The 17,852-nt window shown below is 47.2% G+C and overlaps 1 protein-coding gene across 2 annotated transcripts in view; it reads right to left on the reverse strand.

The window, feature by feature from the left end:
• The window catches only part of RCCD1 (RCC1 domain containing 1), a 26,984-nt gene extending 9,256 nt beyond the window's left edge, over window positions 1–17,728 (reverse strand). The window contains exons 1-8 of one of the 2 annotated variants that reach the window (XM_039858199.1): window positions 17,101–17,728; window positions 15,649–15,914; window positions 15,144–15,540; window positions 14,916–15,037; window positions 13,423–13,521; window positions 12,897–13,067; window positions 12,315–12,344; window positions 10,921–11,786 (exon numbers count right to left, since the gene is read on the reverse strand). In XM_039858199.1, coding sequence (XP_039714133.1) covers window positions 11,635–11,786; window positions 12,315–12,344; window positions 12,897–13,067; window positions 13,423–13,521; window positions 14,916–15,037; window positions 15,144–15,540; window positions 15,649–15,823 — 1,146 coding nt within the window. In that variant the 5' untranslated portion in view covers window positions 15,824–15,914; window positions 17,101–17,728 and the 3' untranslated portion in view covers window positions 10,921–11,634. Of the gene's footprint in view, window positions 1–10,920; window positions 11,787–12,314; window positions 12,345–12,896; window positions 13,068–13,422; window positions 13,522–14,915; window positions 15,038–15,143; window positions 15,541–15,648; window positions 15,915–17,100 lie in introns of those variants that run through there. The other variant, XM_039858200.1, reaches the window with a different exon arrangement.
• Between the last annotated feature and the right edge of the window lie 124 nt (window positions 17,729–17,852).

Consider the following 17,852-nt stretch of genomic DNA (forward strand, 5'->3'; position numbering starts at 1 on the left):
AGATAGGATGTGGGATGGGATGTGAGGTTAGATGAGATCAGATTGGAAATGGGACAGGATCGGAGTGAGGATGGGAACAGAGGTGGAATGGGATAGAAGATGAAATGGGGTTTGCGACGTGAACTGGGGTGATCTGGGAGGAGGATGCTACGGGAATGATTAGCATGGGAAAGGGACGGGAGTAGCAGCGAAATGCGATGGAATGTGGGATTGGATGAGAGGAGAGGAGAATGGGATGGGATATGGAATGGAACAGGGATGGAATTGGGGAAAAAACAGAATGGAAAATGAGTTGGGAGTAAACATGGGACGTGGGATGAGAGCAGGGACGACACGGTGTGTAGTTTCGGGAGAAGGTATGGAAGACGTGATGACATCGAGTTCAAGATGGAATGTGAGATGGGACCGGAAACGCAATGGGAGACAGGATGATACGGGAGACAGACAGAGAAGATGGCATTCAATGAGACAGAATGGGATTGGACTTACGTGCTGGCAGGAGACTTTAATACTGCTCTCTCAGTTAACAGGAATACCAAAATACAAAAATGCTAAACTAGTTCTACTTAACAATTAATTCTAACAAATTACATAAGCTAGATGAAATGGACAAATACCTATAAAGGCACCAACTACCAAAACTGAACCAAGAAGAAACAGGAAGGCCGAATAGATCTATAAGAAGAGAATGTTTTGCTAATTAAAAAGTCGCAACAGAGAAAATCCCAAGACTAAGTGGCTTCACTAGTGAATTTTACCAAACATACTCATCAAACTCTTCCAAAAAACTGAAGAAGAGGGCACACTTCCTAATTTATCACATGATACCAAAACCTGACAAAGGCATCACGAGAAACCTGCAGAACAAAATCCTTTATGATTATAAATGCAAAAGTCCTCAAAATGCTAGCCAACAGAATCCAGCGGCATATTACAAGGACCACATACCCCTGACCAAGTGGAACGTGTCCCAGGAATGCGAGGGTGGCCCCACTTACAAAAACCTACTCCTGTATACACTGCATTAATGGGGTGGGGTTAGAAACATACACGATCATCTCAATTGGGACTGGGATGAGGGAAGGGATGGGGGATGACTTGGGGATGGCATGGGACAGAAAAGGAAGATGGGATGTGGGACAGGATGGGGGATGGGATGAGATGAGATGGTATCGGAGATGGGAATATGCTGGAGATGGGAATATGCTGGAGATGGGACCGGCGTTGGGACAGGATTTGATGGGATGGCATGTGATTACATTCATAATCCTGGTTGCTGATTTTAACACACAGCTGCATTAACAACGGAATGGGAAAGACAAAAGGCGTGTGGGATAACGTGGGATGTAGGATGACATGTAGATCGCATGCGGGATGGGATGGGAGGCGAGATGCACTGGGATGGGTCGGAACGTGGGAATGGGCCATGCATGGGCTAGCATGGGATATGGGACAGACTAGAGATGGGATGGGACTGGATTGCAGATGCGCTGGGACAGGATGGGAAAGACATGCTACGTGGAATGTGATGGCGTGGGCCCCGGGGCATGGGATGGGATGTGGCTGGGGTATGGAATAGGATGGGAGACGGGATGAGATGGGATGAGATGGGAAATGAAATGAAACAGGATGAGATGTGGGACTAGTTGGGGCTAGGGATGGAATTTAGGGTGAGACGAAATGTGGGACGGGTGATGGGATGAGACCGGAGTCGGGCTGGGAGATGGAATGGGAGTAGGGATGGGATGAGAGGGAAGATGAGAACAGAGACAGGACTGGACAAGGGAGGGATGAGATGGGAGGAGGGACAGGGACAGGATACAGGACGGGAGTAACAATGAAATGGGAGGGGAGATGGAATCTGGGATAGGACGAGGAGGGATGACAGATGTGAGGTGAGATGGGATGGGGGACGGGATGGGGCATGAAGTGGAAGTAAGGATGGGAGTTAGGATGAGAGCAGAGGTGGGATGAAACATGAGATGGGGTGGGAAATGGGGCGAGATGAAGGATGGGATGATGCGGGGGATAAATACGTGGATGTCACGTAGACCGGGAAGGGATGTGGAATGGCCTGGGGTGTGGGATTGGTGAAAAGGTGGGATATACGCTGAGAAGGGTTGGGATGTGAGGAGGGATGGGATTGGGGGTGTTACTGGATGGGGTATAAGGGATGGACAAGAATGAAATAGGGTTGTGGAATAGAATGAGACGAAATGTACTATAGGGTGTGGGATGGGAAGGAGAATGGGTTGGGATGAGATGTGGGAAAGAATGCGGCATGGGATTGAAGATGCAACTAGATGTGAGGCGAAGGATATGGGATGGGATGTGGGATGAGGTGGGATGTGGACAGCATTTAGGATGGGATGGGATGAGAGATGGAATGTGGGATGGGAAGAGGGTAGGTCTGGGGAGGTGGGATGTGACGTAGACGGGATGAGATGGGATGGTCACGGAGACTTGACAAAAAAGGGGATGGCAGTAGGGATGGGAAATGGGATGGGAGATGGATGGTGGGATGGGATGTCTGGGATAAGAGATGAGATGACACGGGAACAGGATATCACAGGAGATGGGATATGGGATGGGCTGATACGGGAGATGGGATGGCTTCGTAGAAGAGCTGGTTTGCTGCACAGAATGAGCAGGGATGAGAAGTTGGATGGAATAGCAGGTAAAATGAGATGGAACAGAAGTTAGTCTAGGAGGAGAAACGGGATGAGATAGGATGGGAGTAGGAATGCATCTGGGCTAGGGAGGAGAGGAGAGAGGAGATGAAAGTAAGTATGGGAGATGGGACAGGAGTAAGTATTCAACGTGGGACGGGGGCAGAGATGAGATGAAACGTGAGATGGCATCAGATGGGAGTTTAAATGGAATGTGGGATGGGATGGGAGACAGGACAGAATCATAGATGGGATCGTATGTGGCACGATGTGGGATGGGATGTTGGAATGGGATGTGGGATGGGATGGGAGGTGAGTTGGGATGGATGCTTAAATAGGACTGGAGTACCACTGGGAGAGTGGATAGGAGAGTGGATGGGATGTGAGCTGGCATGGCATGGGAATAGGGATGGGAGATGGGACGGGAGACAGGATCAGAGATGGAATGGTATGGGAAAAGGTATGATATGGGATCGGGTATGATTTTGAAATGGGAAGTAGGATAGCTGGGGATGTGGGATAGGATGGAAGGTAGGTTGGGATGGGATTGAAGTAGAGCTGGGAGACAGGACTGGATAATGGACAGGATGGGAGTATGGACGGAAGATGGCAGAAATGATGGAACGGGGGAAGGCATGGGATAAGTGTTAAGGATGGAAGGTGGGATGGGAGTAGGGACAGGAAATGGGACGGGCTTGGGATGGGAGGCAAGATGGGATGATATGGGAGATGAGATGGAATATGGGATGAGATGTGAGGTTAGATGGGACGAGATGGGAAATGGGAGAAATGTGGTACGGAATTAAATAGGATGCAGGATGATGGCAGATATAGGAATGGGATGGGAGCTAGTATGATACCGGAAAATGGGAGATGGGACAGGATTCAGTGGGTTTGGACAGATTTACATGTTGGCAGGAGATTTTAACACTGCTCTCTCAATTGACAGGAATAACAAAATACAAAAATGCTTAACAAGTATTAATTCCAATAAGTTACATAAACTAGATGAAATATAGAAATACCTATAAACACAAACTACAAAAACTGAACCGAGAAGAAATAGGAAGGCTTAATAGACCTACATGAATAATTCAGCAATTAAAAACTCACAACAGAGAGAATCCCAGGACGAGATGGCTTCACTAGTGAATTTTACCAAACATACTCATCAAACTTCCAATAAATTGAAGAGCAAGGAACACTTCCTAATCCATCATAAGAGCCCTCATTATTCTGACACCAAAACTTGACAAACATCACTAAAAACCTTCAGAACCATTTCCCTTGTGATTACACACCTGTGCCTCCATTTATGTATTTTTTTCACCTGTTTTTTTAATATGCGGTAAATATTCACCCATTTATGCAGACTTTTTACACGTGGTTTCTATTTAAGCAGCCTCATTTTACAAGTTTCTTTTTCATTTCCATTACTGACAATTCCTCTAGCTTAACTCAGCAACGTACAAATACTTAGTAACACACAATTACTAATGATCTTCCTGTTCATCGGATGGGAAATAAAAAAGCGCAGGTGACTAATGTTTTTTGGGATTGGTTTTACAAATGTATTGTTATGGAAGCTGAAAAATGTAAGAAAAATATCTTCCTTTTAAAATACTTTTACTTTTAGAGACTATTAGATTAAGGCATTATTTCCACCTTAAAATTAATTATATTAAAGTGTTTTAATGATATTTTTAATAAGCTTGAAGACAATAAGTCACAGTTACAGAAGCCTGGAATAAATACACAATTTTAAGTTGTATGAAGAATAACGGTTTAGCTTTGAGTGATATAAAGCTGTCAATTTTAAACGCTCGCTGGAAAGCAATACAGCCAAAAGTGGTTGTACCCGGATATATGATTCCAAAAATGAAGAAAGATTAACTGGTATTATTAATTTATTAAATTTCAAGGAGGCTCCGACAATTTGAATATAGATGAGATTAATGAATTATTGGTTGATCACGAATTAACCGATAATGAATTCATTCACTTAATATCTGAAGCCTACCCTGCCGATGAATACGGCAGTGATCTTGAACCAGTTTCATTACCACAGAAAATATTTACAAAGCTCTTCAAGTGGCCATAAAACTGGAAACTGCAATTCTAGATATTGATCCAAATACCCAAGAAACCTTAAAATTTCAGAAAGATTTTTAAAAATGTTGCAGTAAATATCAAAGAAGTTACAAAAACTTGGCAAAAGATGAAGTTGGAAACAGATCATCTAAAAACATAAACCAAAGTAGCACTTCCAAATATTTCAAGATATTGAAGATATTTCAAGATATTTGAAGATAGTGACTTTGTACCAATTAAAAAGAGAAGGTTGATTGCTTTAGATTACAGTAGACACCAACAAATAAAATTTTGGTGTTTCTGAATTTTCATTAGCATTTGTTTGTGAAAATATGTGAAATAACTATTTTTATAACTTATAGAGGCCTATTCCTTTAGTATTGTCCTCAACAAAATACTAGCAAAGAGAAGCCAGCAGCATGCTAAAAGGATTATATACCCTGACCAAGTGGAATACATCCTAAGGATGCAAGAGTGATTCAACATATAAAAACCTATTACTGTGATACACTGCATTAACAAAATGGAGGGGGCAAAATACATGATCAATACACGATGCAGAAAAACCAACTGACAAACTCCAACACCCTTTCATGATGAAAACACTCAACCAACTAGATAAGAGCTTCTTCAACATGATAAAAGGCATTCATGAAAAACACACAACTAACCTCACTCTCAATGCTGAAACAGTGAAAGCTTCTCCCCTAGGATCAGGAACAAGGCAAGGATATCTACTTTCCCATTTCTATACAACACTGTACTGGAAGTTCTAACCAGAGCATTATAGAATAATAATAAATGAAGCCATCAAATTAGAAAGAGATAAAGTTATCTCTATTCACAAAGAACTTGATCTTACATAAATAGAAAATCATAAAGAATCTACCAAAAAAACTATTAAAGCTAATAAACAAATTCAACAAAGTTGCAGATGACATCAACACACTGAAAATTGTACTTTTATGTGATCATTCAGTAATGATCATAAGATGAAATTAAGAAAACAATTCCATTTACAATAGCATCAGAAATAATACTTAGGAATAAATTTAACCAAGTAGATGGAAGATTTGTACACTGTAAACTACAAATGATTGCTGAAAGAAATTAAAGACCTAAGTAAATAGATATCCTGTGATCATGGATTGGAAAACTTAACATAGTTAAGATGGTAATACTCCCCAAGCTGGCCTATAGATTCGATGCACTCTATCCAAGTCCCAATGGCTTTTCCCCCCGCAGAAATGTAAAAGCTTATCTTCGAATAGACATGGAATTGCAAGGGATCCAAACAACCAAAATGATCTTGGAAAAGAAGAACAAAATTAAAAGACTCATACTTCCTAATTTCAAAACTTACTACAAAGCTATAGCAGTCACAACAGGGGCATAACAGAGCCATAGAACGACAGAATAGAAGTAAGAGCCCAGAAATAAATCCACACTTGACAACTGTGCCAGGACCACCCAATGGAGGAAAGAATAGCCTCTTCCACAAATGATGCCAGGCAACTGGATATCCACAAGCAAAAGAATGAAGGTGAACACTTACTTCACAGTATATACAAAAATTAACTCAAAATGCATTGAAGATATAAATGTTACGAGGTAAAATTATGAACTCTTAGAAGAAAACATAGGGATAAAGCTTAGTGACCTTAGATTTGGCAATGATTTCTTAATCATGACGCTCAAAGCACCAGCAAGAAAATAAAAAATAAACTGGACTTCATCAAAACTTAAAACTTTTCTGTATCAAACGCCTATCAAGAAAGTGAAAAGATACCCATGGAATGCGAAAAAACTGTAGAACATCTATCAAACAAGGATCTAACATCCAAAATACATAAGGAACTTACAACTCAACAACAACAAAAACAGGCCAATTCAAAACTGAGCAAAAGACCTGAATAGGCATTCCTCCAAAGAAGGTATGTAGTCAACAAGCACACGAAAAGATGTTCGACATCACTAATCATGAGGGAAATGCAAATGAAACCACAGCGAGATATTACTTCATAGCCACTGGATGTCTACTGTGAAAGCAGAAAATACCACGTGTTGGTGAGGATGTGGAGAAATTGGAACCTTGGTGCATTGCGGATAGGAATGTAAAATAGTGCAGTCACCATGGAAAACAGTATGGCTGTTCCTCAAAAAGTTTAAAATAACTTTACCATATGATCCAGCAATACTACTTTTAGGTATACACACAAAAGAACTGAAAGCAGTCTGGGAAAAATATTTGTATCCTCATGTTCACTGCAGCATTATTCACAGTAGCTAGAAGGTAGAAGCAACCCAAGTGTCCATCGGCAGACAAACACGTATACACAATTTGGTATGTACATACAATGGAATACTATTCAGCCTTAAAAAGGAAGGAGATTCTGACACATGCTACAATGTGGATATCATACTAAGTGACATGAACTAGTCATAAACACACAAATTTTGTATTTCACTTATAAGAGGTATCTGGAGTAGTCAGATTTAAGACGTAGAGGAGGAAATGGGGAGCTGTTTAATGGGTAGAGTTTCAGTTTGGAAAAATGAAAATGTTCAGGAGATTCCACGACAGTGTAAACAGCTTTACCAATGCAGAACTATACACTTAAAAATGGTTTAAAAATTTCATGTTATATGTATTTTTACAATTTTTAAAAATAAATTTTAAAAAGGAAAAAAGTTGACAGAAGATTCGGATAGACGTTTCTCCAGAGAAGATACACGAATGGCCTAAAAGCTCATGAAAAGATGCTCAACATTAACATCATTATCCATTAGGAAAATGCAAACCAGAACCAAAACCTACTCCCCAGCACAGCAATAATTTTTGAAAGTGGGAGCATGAGGGGAAGCAGCATCGGTGAGGATAGGGAGAAACTGAAGCCCTCATACACACGTTGCCAGCGGGGATTTAAAACGATCCGTACTGCCAAAAGGGTAGAACTGTAATTTCCAGATCAGGCTAACCTGCAAGGTGGTTTTTTCCTACATTTTTTTTCCCCGAGGATTGCCCGGTGTGGCCTGTTCGTTCTTCATGAAAATTCTGTTTCTCTTTTGGCTCCCCACTCAGTGTCCCTATAGGGTGTAGGGTACCAAGGGACTGACTCTGAAGCTGGACTCCAGACGTTTAGGGTCTTGCCTCGACTCTGAAGCCACAAAGGGCAGACCTCTTCCTTCCCTCCACGCATACGCCCACATGCAGCTGGTCAGGGGACCTAAGTGCCCTCTGCTCTCCAACGCTGCCCTCGCCTCGTTTTGCTCATGTTGACACTGACTCAACTCCTGAGATGGTTAATCCACCCAGTCTGAGCTCACTGGCTAGCCCGCCTGCCTCTGCCATACTCACTACTCTTGGGGAATGCTTCATTCTCACGAGATCCAGTTGGGAACTCACCAAGTGATAGTCACAAGATGATTCGAAATGTCAGGTGCGGGACTGCTGGGGCGTGAGAACGTGTGTGAAATGTCCACGTACTCAGTATGTACAGCGGGAGGGGAGCAGACAGTCCACCTACTTTGCAGGAATTTTGTGAGACTTGAATGTTAAGGAACTGTCACTGCTATTTTTATCGGCTTCACATCTGTTGTGTTTTCAGACCCTCAAAGGCTTCGTGCCCGTGTGCACAGAATGATGGTGAGGAGAGGCACTGCCATGCCCTGGGGTATACTCTTCCTCACTCGCTTCTGACCCAACCTATCTGTCCCACCCTGCATTCTAGGCCATTGAGCTCTATCGACAAGGTTCAGAAGAGGACTTTATGGTGCAGGGAAGAAGTGGGCCTTTTGCCAAGCAGCCAGTCAGGCCATGACAGTGTAACTCCAGACAAGAGCCCCACAAGGGATCAGGTCCAGGTCTGGATAACTAGATACCTTCCTTGGACCAACTCCTAAGGGTCAAAGGCCACCTAGAGCAGAGCTCCATAGAGCAAACAAGAGGTCTTAATCCTAAAATCAGAGTTCATTTTTGGTATCTCATATTCTCCACTTGCGCTCTTATTAATTCTGAGCTACTCAGCCTCTGAATAACCCCACGGGCCTAAAGTAGGTTCAGATTCTCGGCAGCAACCCACCTCCCTCAGCCAAGTGACAGCCTCCCTCTGAAGCCTCTCTACTCCTGCTTCTGGGATGCTTCTCCCTAATCCCTCTGACCAGCATCTCCACGGGCTGTGCCCTCAATAAGATGCCTAGCTCAGGCCCTTCTTATCCCTCACGTAGGATACTGAGGAACTCTTTGAAGGTAACGTACAGCTCCAGAAGGAACGACACAAGTATGCCCACTTTCACTTCTAGTCAACATAATACTGAAATTGTAATCAGAGCGATTGGGCAAGAAAAAAGCATCCAACTTGGAAAAGAAGTAAAACTGTTTGCAGATGACATATGTAGAAAATCGCCAACTCCATAAAAAATCTTAGAACTAATAAATGAACCCAAATAAGTAGAATATACAAAGTCGACACACAAAAATCAGTTGCATTTCTATATACAAAATGAAACATCTGAGAAGGAAACAACAAAAACAATTCCATTTGCAAGAGCATCAAAAATAAAATACTTAGAAATTAACCAAGGAGATGAAACACTTACACAATGAAAATTACAAAATGTTGCTGGAAGAAATTAAAGATAGCATAAATAAATGGAAACACATCTAGTGTTCAAAGAATGGAAGACTTAATACTGTTAAAATGTCACTACTAACCAAAGTGATCTATTCAACACAATCTTTATCAAAATCCCAATGACATTTTTTACAGAAACAGAAAAATCCACCCTAAAATTCATATGGAATCTCAAGGGATCCCCAACAGCGAAGACAATCTTGAAACAGAACAAAACTTGAGAAATCACACTTTCTGAATTTTCAAAATTTACTGGAGCTACAGTAATCAAACGTGTGGCACTGTCATAAAGAGAACAGAGATCAGCAGAATAGATAGCTTGGAAATAAACCCTTGCATATATGGTCAAACAATTTTGGCAAGGGTGCCAAGACCATAAAATGGTGAAAAGACAGTCTTTTCAACAAATGGTCCTCGGGAAACTGGATAACCACAAAAGAATAAAGGTGGACCTTTACCTAACAGCATATCCAAAAATTAACTCAAAATGGATCAGGGACCTAAATGTAAGTCTTAAAACGATAAACAAGAAAACACAGAACAAAAACTTCAAAACAGTGGATTTGGCGATGATTTCTTGGATGTGACAACAAAGGCATAGGCAACAAAAGAAAAAATTTACAAACTGTACTTGATGAAAATTAAACTTTTTTTTACACCAAGAGACGCTATTGACAATAAACAGGCAAAGCACAGAATGGGAGAAAATATTTCCAAATCACATATCAGATGAAGGATTAATATCCAGAATACAGAGAGAACTCCTAAAACTCAACAAAAAACGACCCAATTCAAAAATGAGCAAAGACCTGAACAGACATTTCTCCAAAGAAGATATACACATAGCCGATAAGCACGTGGAAAGATGCTAAACATCACTAATCATTAGAAAAACGTAAATCAAAACTACGAGATACCACCTGACACCCATTAGGATGGCTACTATCAAAAAAAAACAAAACAAGAGTTGAGGATGTGAAGTAATTGGAACCCTATGCATGGCTAGCAGGAATGCAAAGGGGAGCAGCCACTGCAGAAAACAGTACATAGGCTCCTCAAATTTAAAAATAAAATTACCACGTGACCCGGCAATTCCACTTCTCAGTATATACCCAAAAGAACTAAAAATGGGGTCTCAAAGAGATATTTGTACACCCGAGTTCTAGCAGCATTATTCACAATAGCTAAAACATGGAAGCAGCCCAAGCGTCCACGGACTGATGAGTGGGTAAGAAAATGTGGTATATAAATACAATACATTATACAGGCCTAAAAATGGAGGAAATTCTGACACATCCCTAAGACATGGATAAACCTTGAGAACATTATGCTAAATGAAATAAAAAATACGAATGCAGTACTATTCCACTTATACGAAGTATTTAGCATAGACAAACTCATAAGAACAAAAGGCATAATGGTGGTTGCCAGAGGTTGAGGGGAGGGGAAATGTGGAGTTATTGCTTAACAGGTAATAGTGTTTCAGATTTACAAGCCAGAGTCATAATGATGGCTGAAGGTGATGGTTACACAACAATGTGAATGTATTTAGTTAAAAGTGGTAAGATTAAATAATACATGGTAAGATAAACTTTTATGTGCATTTTCACACAATGAAAAAGAAAAAAATGACCATGAACGAAAAACCATATAATTTAGTTACATTCATGCAATGGGATACCACATAACAAAAACGAATGGCCTGCAGGGCAGATCGGGCAGTGCTGGATGGAGAAAACAAGACAGAAAAGACCATACACAGAATGACTCCATTTATCTAAAGTCCAAAGGCAGGTGAACTAAACCGTATCGTGTGAGGATTCAAACAGGGTGGCACGGTTGTAAATGAAAACACGCACACGAATAAGGCGACCTGTAGCGATGCCCCGTCTTGGAACTACCTCAGAATCAACTGGAGTGGCGTGGGAACGAAGAGCTGTAATATCGGCTCAGGCCCCACAGCCCCACAGCAGCCCCACAGCCCCACAGCCCCACAGCCCCAGGTTTCGGTTTCACTGTCTGATACTGGTCTTGGGCACCTGTTTCCAAAGCTCTCTAGGTGTTTCAAACGTGAGGACAAAGTTGAGGACACTGCTCTAAGGTGAAGCTGTGGCGGGGAAGGGTAAATGAGGGGCCAGGTGCTGGCAATGGTTTTCCTTGACCTGGGCAGGAATGTCACAAGTGTTAGCTGTCTAATTTTTTATTGTACTGTATGCACATTTCATGCCCTTATCTACATGTCAGCTCTTCTCTTTCTCCACAGCATACACGTAGGTGTTCCAGGGCCCACAGCTCACAGCCATTACTTGGAGCTGCTTATCTACAAAGTATTCCACACGGCAGGGCCGATCCCAGCTGGTTGTGTCCTTGTGGCCGAGCTGTCCGTATTTACCTACAGAGAAACCGGACCCTTGGCCACTCTTTCCTCGGGGCTTGTCTCCCCCAGGAAGGACAATCAGCCCATCCACACAAATTCTGAGCTAAAGCCACCACCCTGCAGGAGTGTGGTGCGGATTCAGGAACCCAGCGCCACAGCCTCAGGGCAGGCAAGCCTGCGGGTCTGGAAGAGGTGGCAGCCACCACCTCTCCAAGCCAGGAGCCCCTCTAGGTTCCCTGCTCCTAAGCCCAGACGCTTAGAGCAGAGATTTTTTGTTATTATCTTTTTCTCTGCCAGGACCGAACCAAAAAATGTTTCATAAATGCTAGCTAAATATTCCCTTAAGGCAAAAACGTTTTCAGAAAGAGAGCTGGAATTTCATCTGACCTTCTGAGTGTGCCTGTGTGTGTTCTAGAGAAGGGAATACGCAGCCCTGCAGTCCCCGTCCTCCCATGTGTCCGCATGGCTCTTGTCACCTGCCCTCCATTCCTAGGTCTTTCTTTCTCTTGGTTTAAGCATCACAAAAACAAAGATCTTACTTACCCCAGCCCCAGGTGTAGAGTTCCCCAGTTCCTGCAACGAAAAGGACAGTAAAAGGCTGTCACCACTGCTCTTTGACAAGGTGTTTGCCTAGCTTGTCCTGCCACAAGCCATAACCACCACGTTGTAAACTGTCATGACATTTGCTTGGCACAGCACAATCTCTAACAACTGTCTAATCACACTGGGGGGAGCATAAAGATCCAGACGAACACGTTAACTTCCTATATGCCAGCTGACTGGCCTTAATACACAGCTACTGAGCTAAGAGTCTTAGAAGCTGGACTGGGCAGACCTTGCTGTCAGATGAAAAGGCTGGCCAGGGACGTGTACGTGCCTGTGCACGGAGGCTGGAGAACACCAGTCTGCCCCCACGAGGAAGAACCTTTGGAGACAAGCTGGAAAACCAGCTGGAACCACGTGGAGGCTGGGGTTCCATGTGCTGAGGCAGCTACTCAGTACATGTCAAAGAGGCTTAAAATAGTGGTGCTTTAGATTGTCACACAGTTTTCTTCAGCCACCAGCTAGAGTGGGGTGGAGTGACTTCCTGTTCCGTCCTGAACCAGCCCATCCGGCTCCACTCACTTGTCACTACTGCTGTGTGCCGGGATCCACAGCTGGCCTTGACTGCATCTGAGCCCAGGGGGAGATCCAGTAGAGCTGGGAAGGGCTGGACGGATATGAAGGCGGCGGGGGCTCCATCCTCAGCTTCAGCAATTCTGTTCTCTTCAGAACCATCTTCGTTCAGTCTAATGGCTTCAGAGAAATGATAAGAGTGATGAGGATAATGATGACTAATGCTAAATATTCGTCTAAAGCTTATTCACACAGTAACTCATTTAATACAACAGCTCTATGAAGCACATTATTCTCTAGCTCCAAAGCTGATGCTTCCAATCCCTACATTCCCAGGAAGTGGTGGCGTGGACACGTGTGTGGAGTTAGTGTTGACACTGGCATCAGCCTTGCCATGCTCCCTCCCAGAGTCCTGCAGTGTGTCCTCGGGTACCGAGGACATCACATGCCCCTTCTGAGCACTGTAAGCTCTCAGGCCAGCATGTGGCCAGGAGTAGTAACGGCAGAAACATGTGGAAGTCGAGCTGAGCCTCACCTTGCCCTGCTACTGCCTTTTTGTCCTCCGCTAGGCTTCTGGTAGGCAGGGCCAGCTGCCCTGATTCATTCCAGCCCCAGATATAAATGTCCCCAGTCTCTGAAAGAGAGATAAAAGGACCCATTAAAGAGACTGTGAGCCCCCCTTGCATCCATCCGAACTCTCCTACCCCTCACTAGCTCCCTGGAGACAACTGAGGCCCGCCCCAGTCAGCACTCCAAGGAGGGTGTCTCCCTCAGGGCCCAGCAGCGTCCTCGTACTAACAGGGTCCCTTCTCTCTAAAGTGCCTTCAAGTCACCATTCTCTTTAAAACACGTCTCTTGCTGGAACTTCCCATTTTCACTTTTTCCCTCTGTAGCTAAATTGCCCCCCTTCTCTGTACCACCACCACAGACACGCACAGTTCAGAAAGGTGCCCTTAGAGGTTCTTTCTGCAGCCCCCTTCCCCCACCATGGAAGGCCTCCTACCTGAAGCTCCCACCTTCCTTGTTTCCAGAGGACCACAGTTTGTTGTTTGGAGCAACAGCCGTAAGCTAAAAATTCACTAATAGTGGCTATTCCTTCGTTATCAATGGTTTAGTCTGTGCCAGTTTTAAGCACTTCTCAAATATAACCATTTAATTCTCACGACAGCACAATACGATTATATGATAACAGCCCCCTCTTCCACAATATTTCCATTTTATTCACAAGAAAGCTTGAGGCACAGAGAGATAAATCAAGGGGCAGAATGATGATCTGAATTGAGGAAGTCTGCGTTGAAGCATCCGGGCTACAAACACGATACCAAAAGCCTGAAATTTCTCCTGGACGTTACATGTGAGACTTGCCACTGGGGTGTTTCCAGCCTCTGCTCTCTTCCCTGCAGCCCAGCATGACATGGGGGTGGGGGTACAGGCAGAGGTAGCCTTAAAGCCCCCAGGTGATGTAAGTCGCAGCCAGAGGCCCAGATACAGAACCTTGAGAAGAGCACGGGCTCCTGCCCCCACTCAACAGTCTTGGATCAGCAACAGCTGGACCGCCTGCCAGGCTGGTGGACTCACAGTCCCAAGTGAAACACCTCATTCTGGTCCCAGGCAGGGCTCACAGACATCACTGTCACCCTCCCTGTGGGCACCTGAGTGTCCCGGGTGCGCCACAGGTCATGGCCACCTACACGCCTGCAGCCTCTTTCCCCACTCTCCTTGGCTGGGCTGCCACCTCGCCCCTCAGTTCTAACTTAGGGGTAGTTGAGACAGAGCCCCGGCTGGAGGCAGACGGGCCGGACAGTGGGACCAGTAATGCGAGGCAGGCGCGGTCCCGGGGTGAGTGGGCGACGGTGGTGGCAGAGGGGCTCACCTTGAGAGGCATTTAGGAGTCACGATGTAGGACAGGCTTGGCGGGAGGCCTGCCCGCCCCCGCCCTCGCCCCCGCCCCACCTGGAAGGAGGGGAAGGAGGAAGGTTTGGAGCCCACAAGACCCGCTGGAGCTTTGGAGAGGCGCCAGTCACTCACCGCTCACACACACGGAGTGCCAGCCACCTGCCGCCACCCCAGCCATGGGCAGGCCCTGCAGCGCCTCCAACAGCCTCGGCTCCGGCTCTGCCTCCAGGGTCCCGTGGCCCAGCTGTCCATGCCTGAGCGAGGAGCCCCAGTCGCCTCGTCACATCGAGGGGTCTCCCCGCCCTCCTCCCGCACACGCTCGCCTCCCACCCCCGCAAGAAGCCCGGCCGCCCCGCTCACCTGCCCCCGCCCCAGGAGAACACGCGGCCCGCCTCGTCCAGCAGCAACGCGTGCTCGGCGCCCAGCTCCAGGCGGCGCGCCCGCAGCTTCGGAGCCAGTGGTCGGTAGAGGGGCGGCCGCGGGCTCACGTAGGCGCGGGCGCAGGGCAGCAGGGGCAGCTCCCCGGCCTGGGCCTCAGCGCCGGGCCGGTCTTCCCCATCCGCCTTCAGCTCCAAGGTCTGGGCCCAGAGGGGCTCCCCGGTCAGCGCCGAGCCGGGCGCCCAGGCCTGCAACTCGGGTCCAGGCGCGGGACCCCGCCCGTCACGCAGCACCACGAGGAGCGCCTCCGAGGCCCACGCGTCCCGGCAGCCGGCCGCCGCGCCGCCCCACGAGCCGGACAGGTGCAGCCCGCCGGCACCTGTGGGAGCGGAGAGCGGCTGAGGAGGGGGCGGGTCACGTGGGCCGTACACGTGACGTGGAGCGCCACGTGGGGGCGGGGCCGAGGGGCGGGGCCGGGGGCGCTCACGGCTCACGAAGGCTGTGTAACTCCAGCTCGCGCTCACGCGGCAAATGTCGGCGTTCGGGTCCGGCGCGCACAGCGGCTCAGGGCTGTGGACCTGGCGCCCGTGGCCCGAACCCAGCGCCTGGCCGAAGCCGCAGAAACCGAAGCCGAACCAGGACCCGGGACGCTCCTCCGCCATGCCCTGGCAGCGCCCTCTGCTGGCCGCCACCCGACTGGGTGGGCGGCGATCCGAGCACACAGCCCCTGGCCGGCCACGGCAGCTGCCTTACCTGGAAGATGGGGAGAGTACCACCCTCCTAACCACACAGCCAGATGATCTCCATTCCACAGCGTTCGCTGAGAGCCTTGACTAAAGTCCTAGAGATTTAGGATTCTGTCCTCCCTCTTGACTGAAGCAAGTTCAGCGCCCCACAGAGTGGGCACCAGGGATTTCTGTGGCCTCTCCCTCAGGCGTCGGACTAGGATCTGAGCCCCTTCAGCTCCAAATTCCCAGTGTCAGGGACATATCCCATGAATCTTGGGAACTAGAATTGTCCCCATTTGACAGTAAGAGAAAGTAACCCTTACATAATCCCGAAGCCAGCTTAGAACCGAGGAGGGCAGAGGGCTAAACTCCAGGCCCACAACTCCACGTACAGTGCTCTTCCCACCAGTGGAGTTGTAAAGTGACAGGTAGATGGTACCCTGTACGGTGACACAACGGCTCCAGGGTTCACACGTTTGCTTCTGCAGCTACCAGGGCCTTGTGTCCTCAGCTGATTCATTTCAGCTCTGAGTCCAATTCAGTTTCTTCAGTTTTACAAAGGAGGGGGTAGGGGAAGGGGTGTTTATTCGGATCGTGTGGAACTGTCTGGAATAAAGGGTTCAAGGGCTGGCTCATACATGATAAGCACATGGTCTTAGCTTACTAAGGCCAGTACTTAGTTACTAAAAATGACCATGGGTATTCAGGGACCTATTTGAACACAGTTTCAACTGGAGCCCATCTAGTCATTTACTGATACCTTTCTAGGGGCCCATGAGAAAGGCTGTCTGCTCCCGAGGAGCTCACGCACCAATGGGGAGACAGACGCAGTCTAGTGGTTACAACAGCAACACCCCTTGCTCAGAACTGCATATTTGGCTACTGAATGTTGGGCTCGATCATAACTTCACAGGCATTTTCAAGACCCTGGGCCAACGCTCCTTGACTCAGGCCTCAGCTCCTAAACTCTTCCGTGTCCAATCCCAATACAAGGGGGGGGGGCTCTGAACTTGATCTTGACCCTGTGCCCTCAGCCCCTCTGGCAGCTCCTTGCGATTGAGGATAGAAAGGCGGGGACTCATCAGAGCGGCCGCCCAGGACCCGACAGACGCCAAGGGCAATGGTTGGAAGGCCCGCGCCCTGGGCGAGGCGCCCGGAGCCAATTGTCGGCAAGGGCGGTGGCATCACCGATCGCGGAGGGCGGTGCTCACCTCGGTACCAGCGGTCTCCGCGGTAGCCCGTCCGGTCCAAGCTCCGTGGAGCTGGTCCCGAAGCCAGTGCTGAGCGGCTGCGGCCTCGGGTGCGAAATGGACGAAACCCCCGGTGGCCGTGGGTCTGCGGCAGAGATAAACCGGAGGGTCTCGTCCCCCGCAGGACCCGGGGGGCCGCGGAACCCTAATTTGAAGCCTTTGGGTGACACCCCTAAAAAGCCGAAATAAAGGGTCGGCGACCGGCGACACCCCGCCTTCCCGTCTCACTTCCTCACACTCGCAGGACTGCAACACGACCGGAAGCAGCTGCACGAGGCGCGCGCCTCGGCGGGCCTTCCTTCCCATTGGCTCGGGACCTGCCAGTTACCGTTGAGCCAATGAGCTTCCGCCGGGCTTAGCCCTCAAGGCGGAAGCAGGCAGGTGGGGAAGCCCGCCCAGGCTTTGACCCTGTCCCGACTACACCCCCAACCCGAAGCCGAGCACCACCTGAGTGGAGGTCAAGGAGAACTCTCAACATAAAGACAAAAGTATCGAAGGCCAGCATCCAGGAATCTCTACCCTAAACTCATTTAGTACTCCATCCCGCAGAGTTACTGATCAGGTTTCTAGCCTTAACCCTTGAGCCTCCATCAGGGTAAAGCACAACTCAGCAGGCCCATGGGGAATCCACAGGATTCCTTCGGTAGAGGTGACTCTGCTGTGACCATGACATGCTCAGCTCCTCCTCCAGAGACTGGCCCACAGCCAGCCCT

Source organism: Pteropus medius, unplaced genomic scaffold (assembly GCF_902729225.1).
Source record: "Pteropus medius unplaced genomic scaffold, Ma_sr-lr_union100, whole genome shotgun sequence".
Lineage (NCBI taxonomy): Eukaryota > Metazoa > Chordata > Mammalia > Chiroptera > Pteropodidae > Pteropus > Pteropus medius.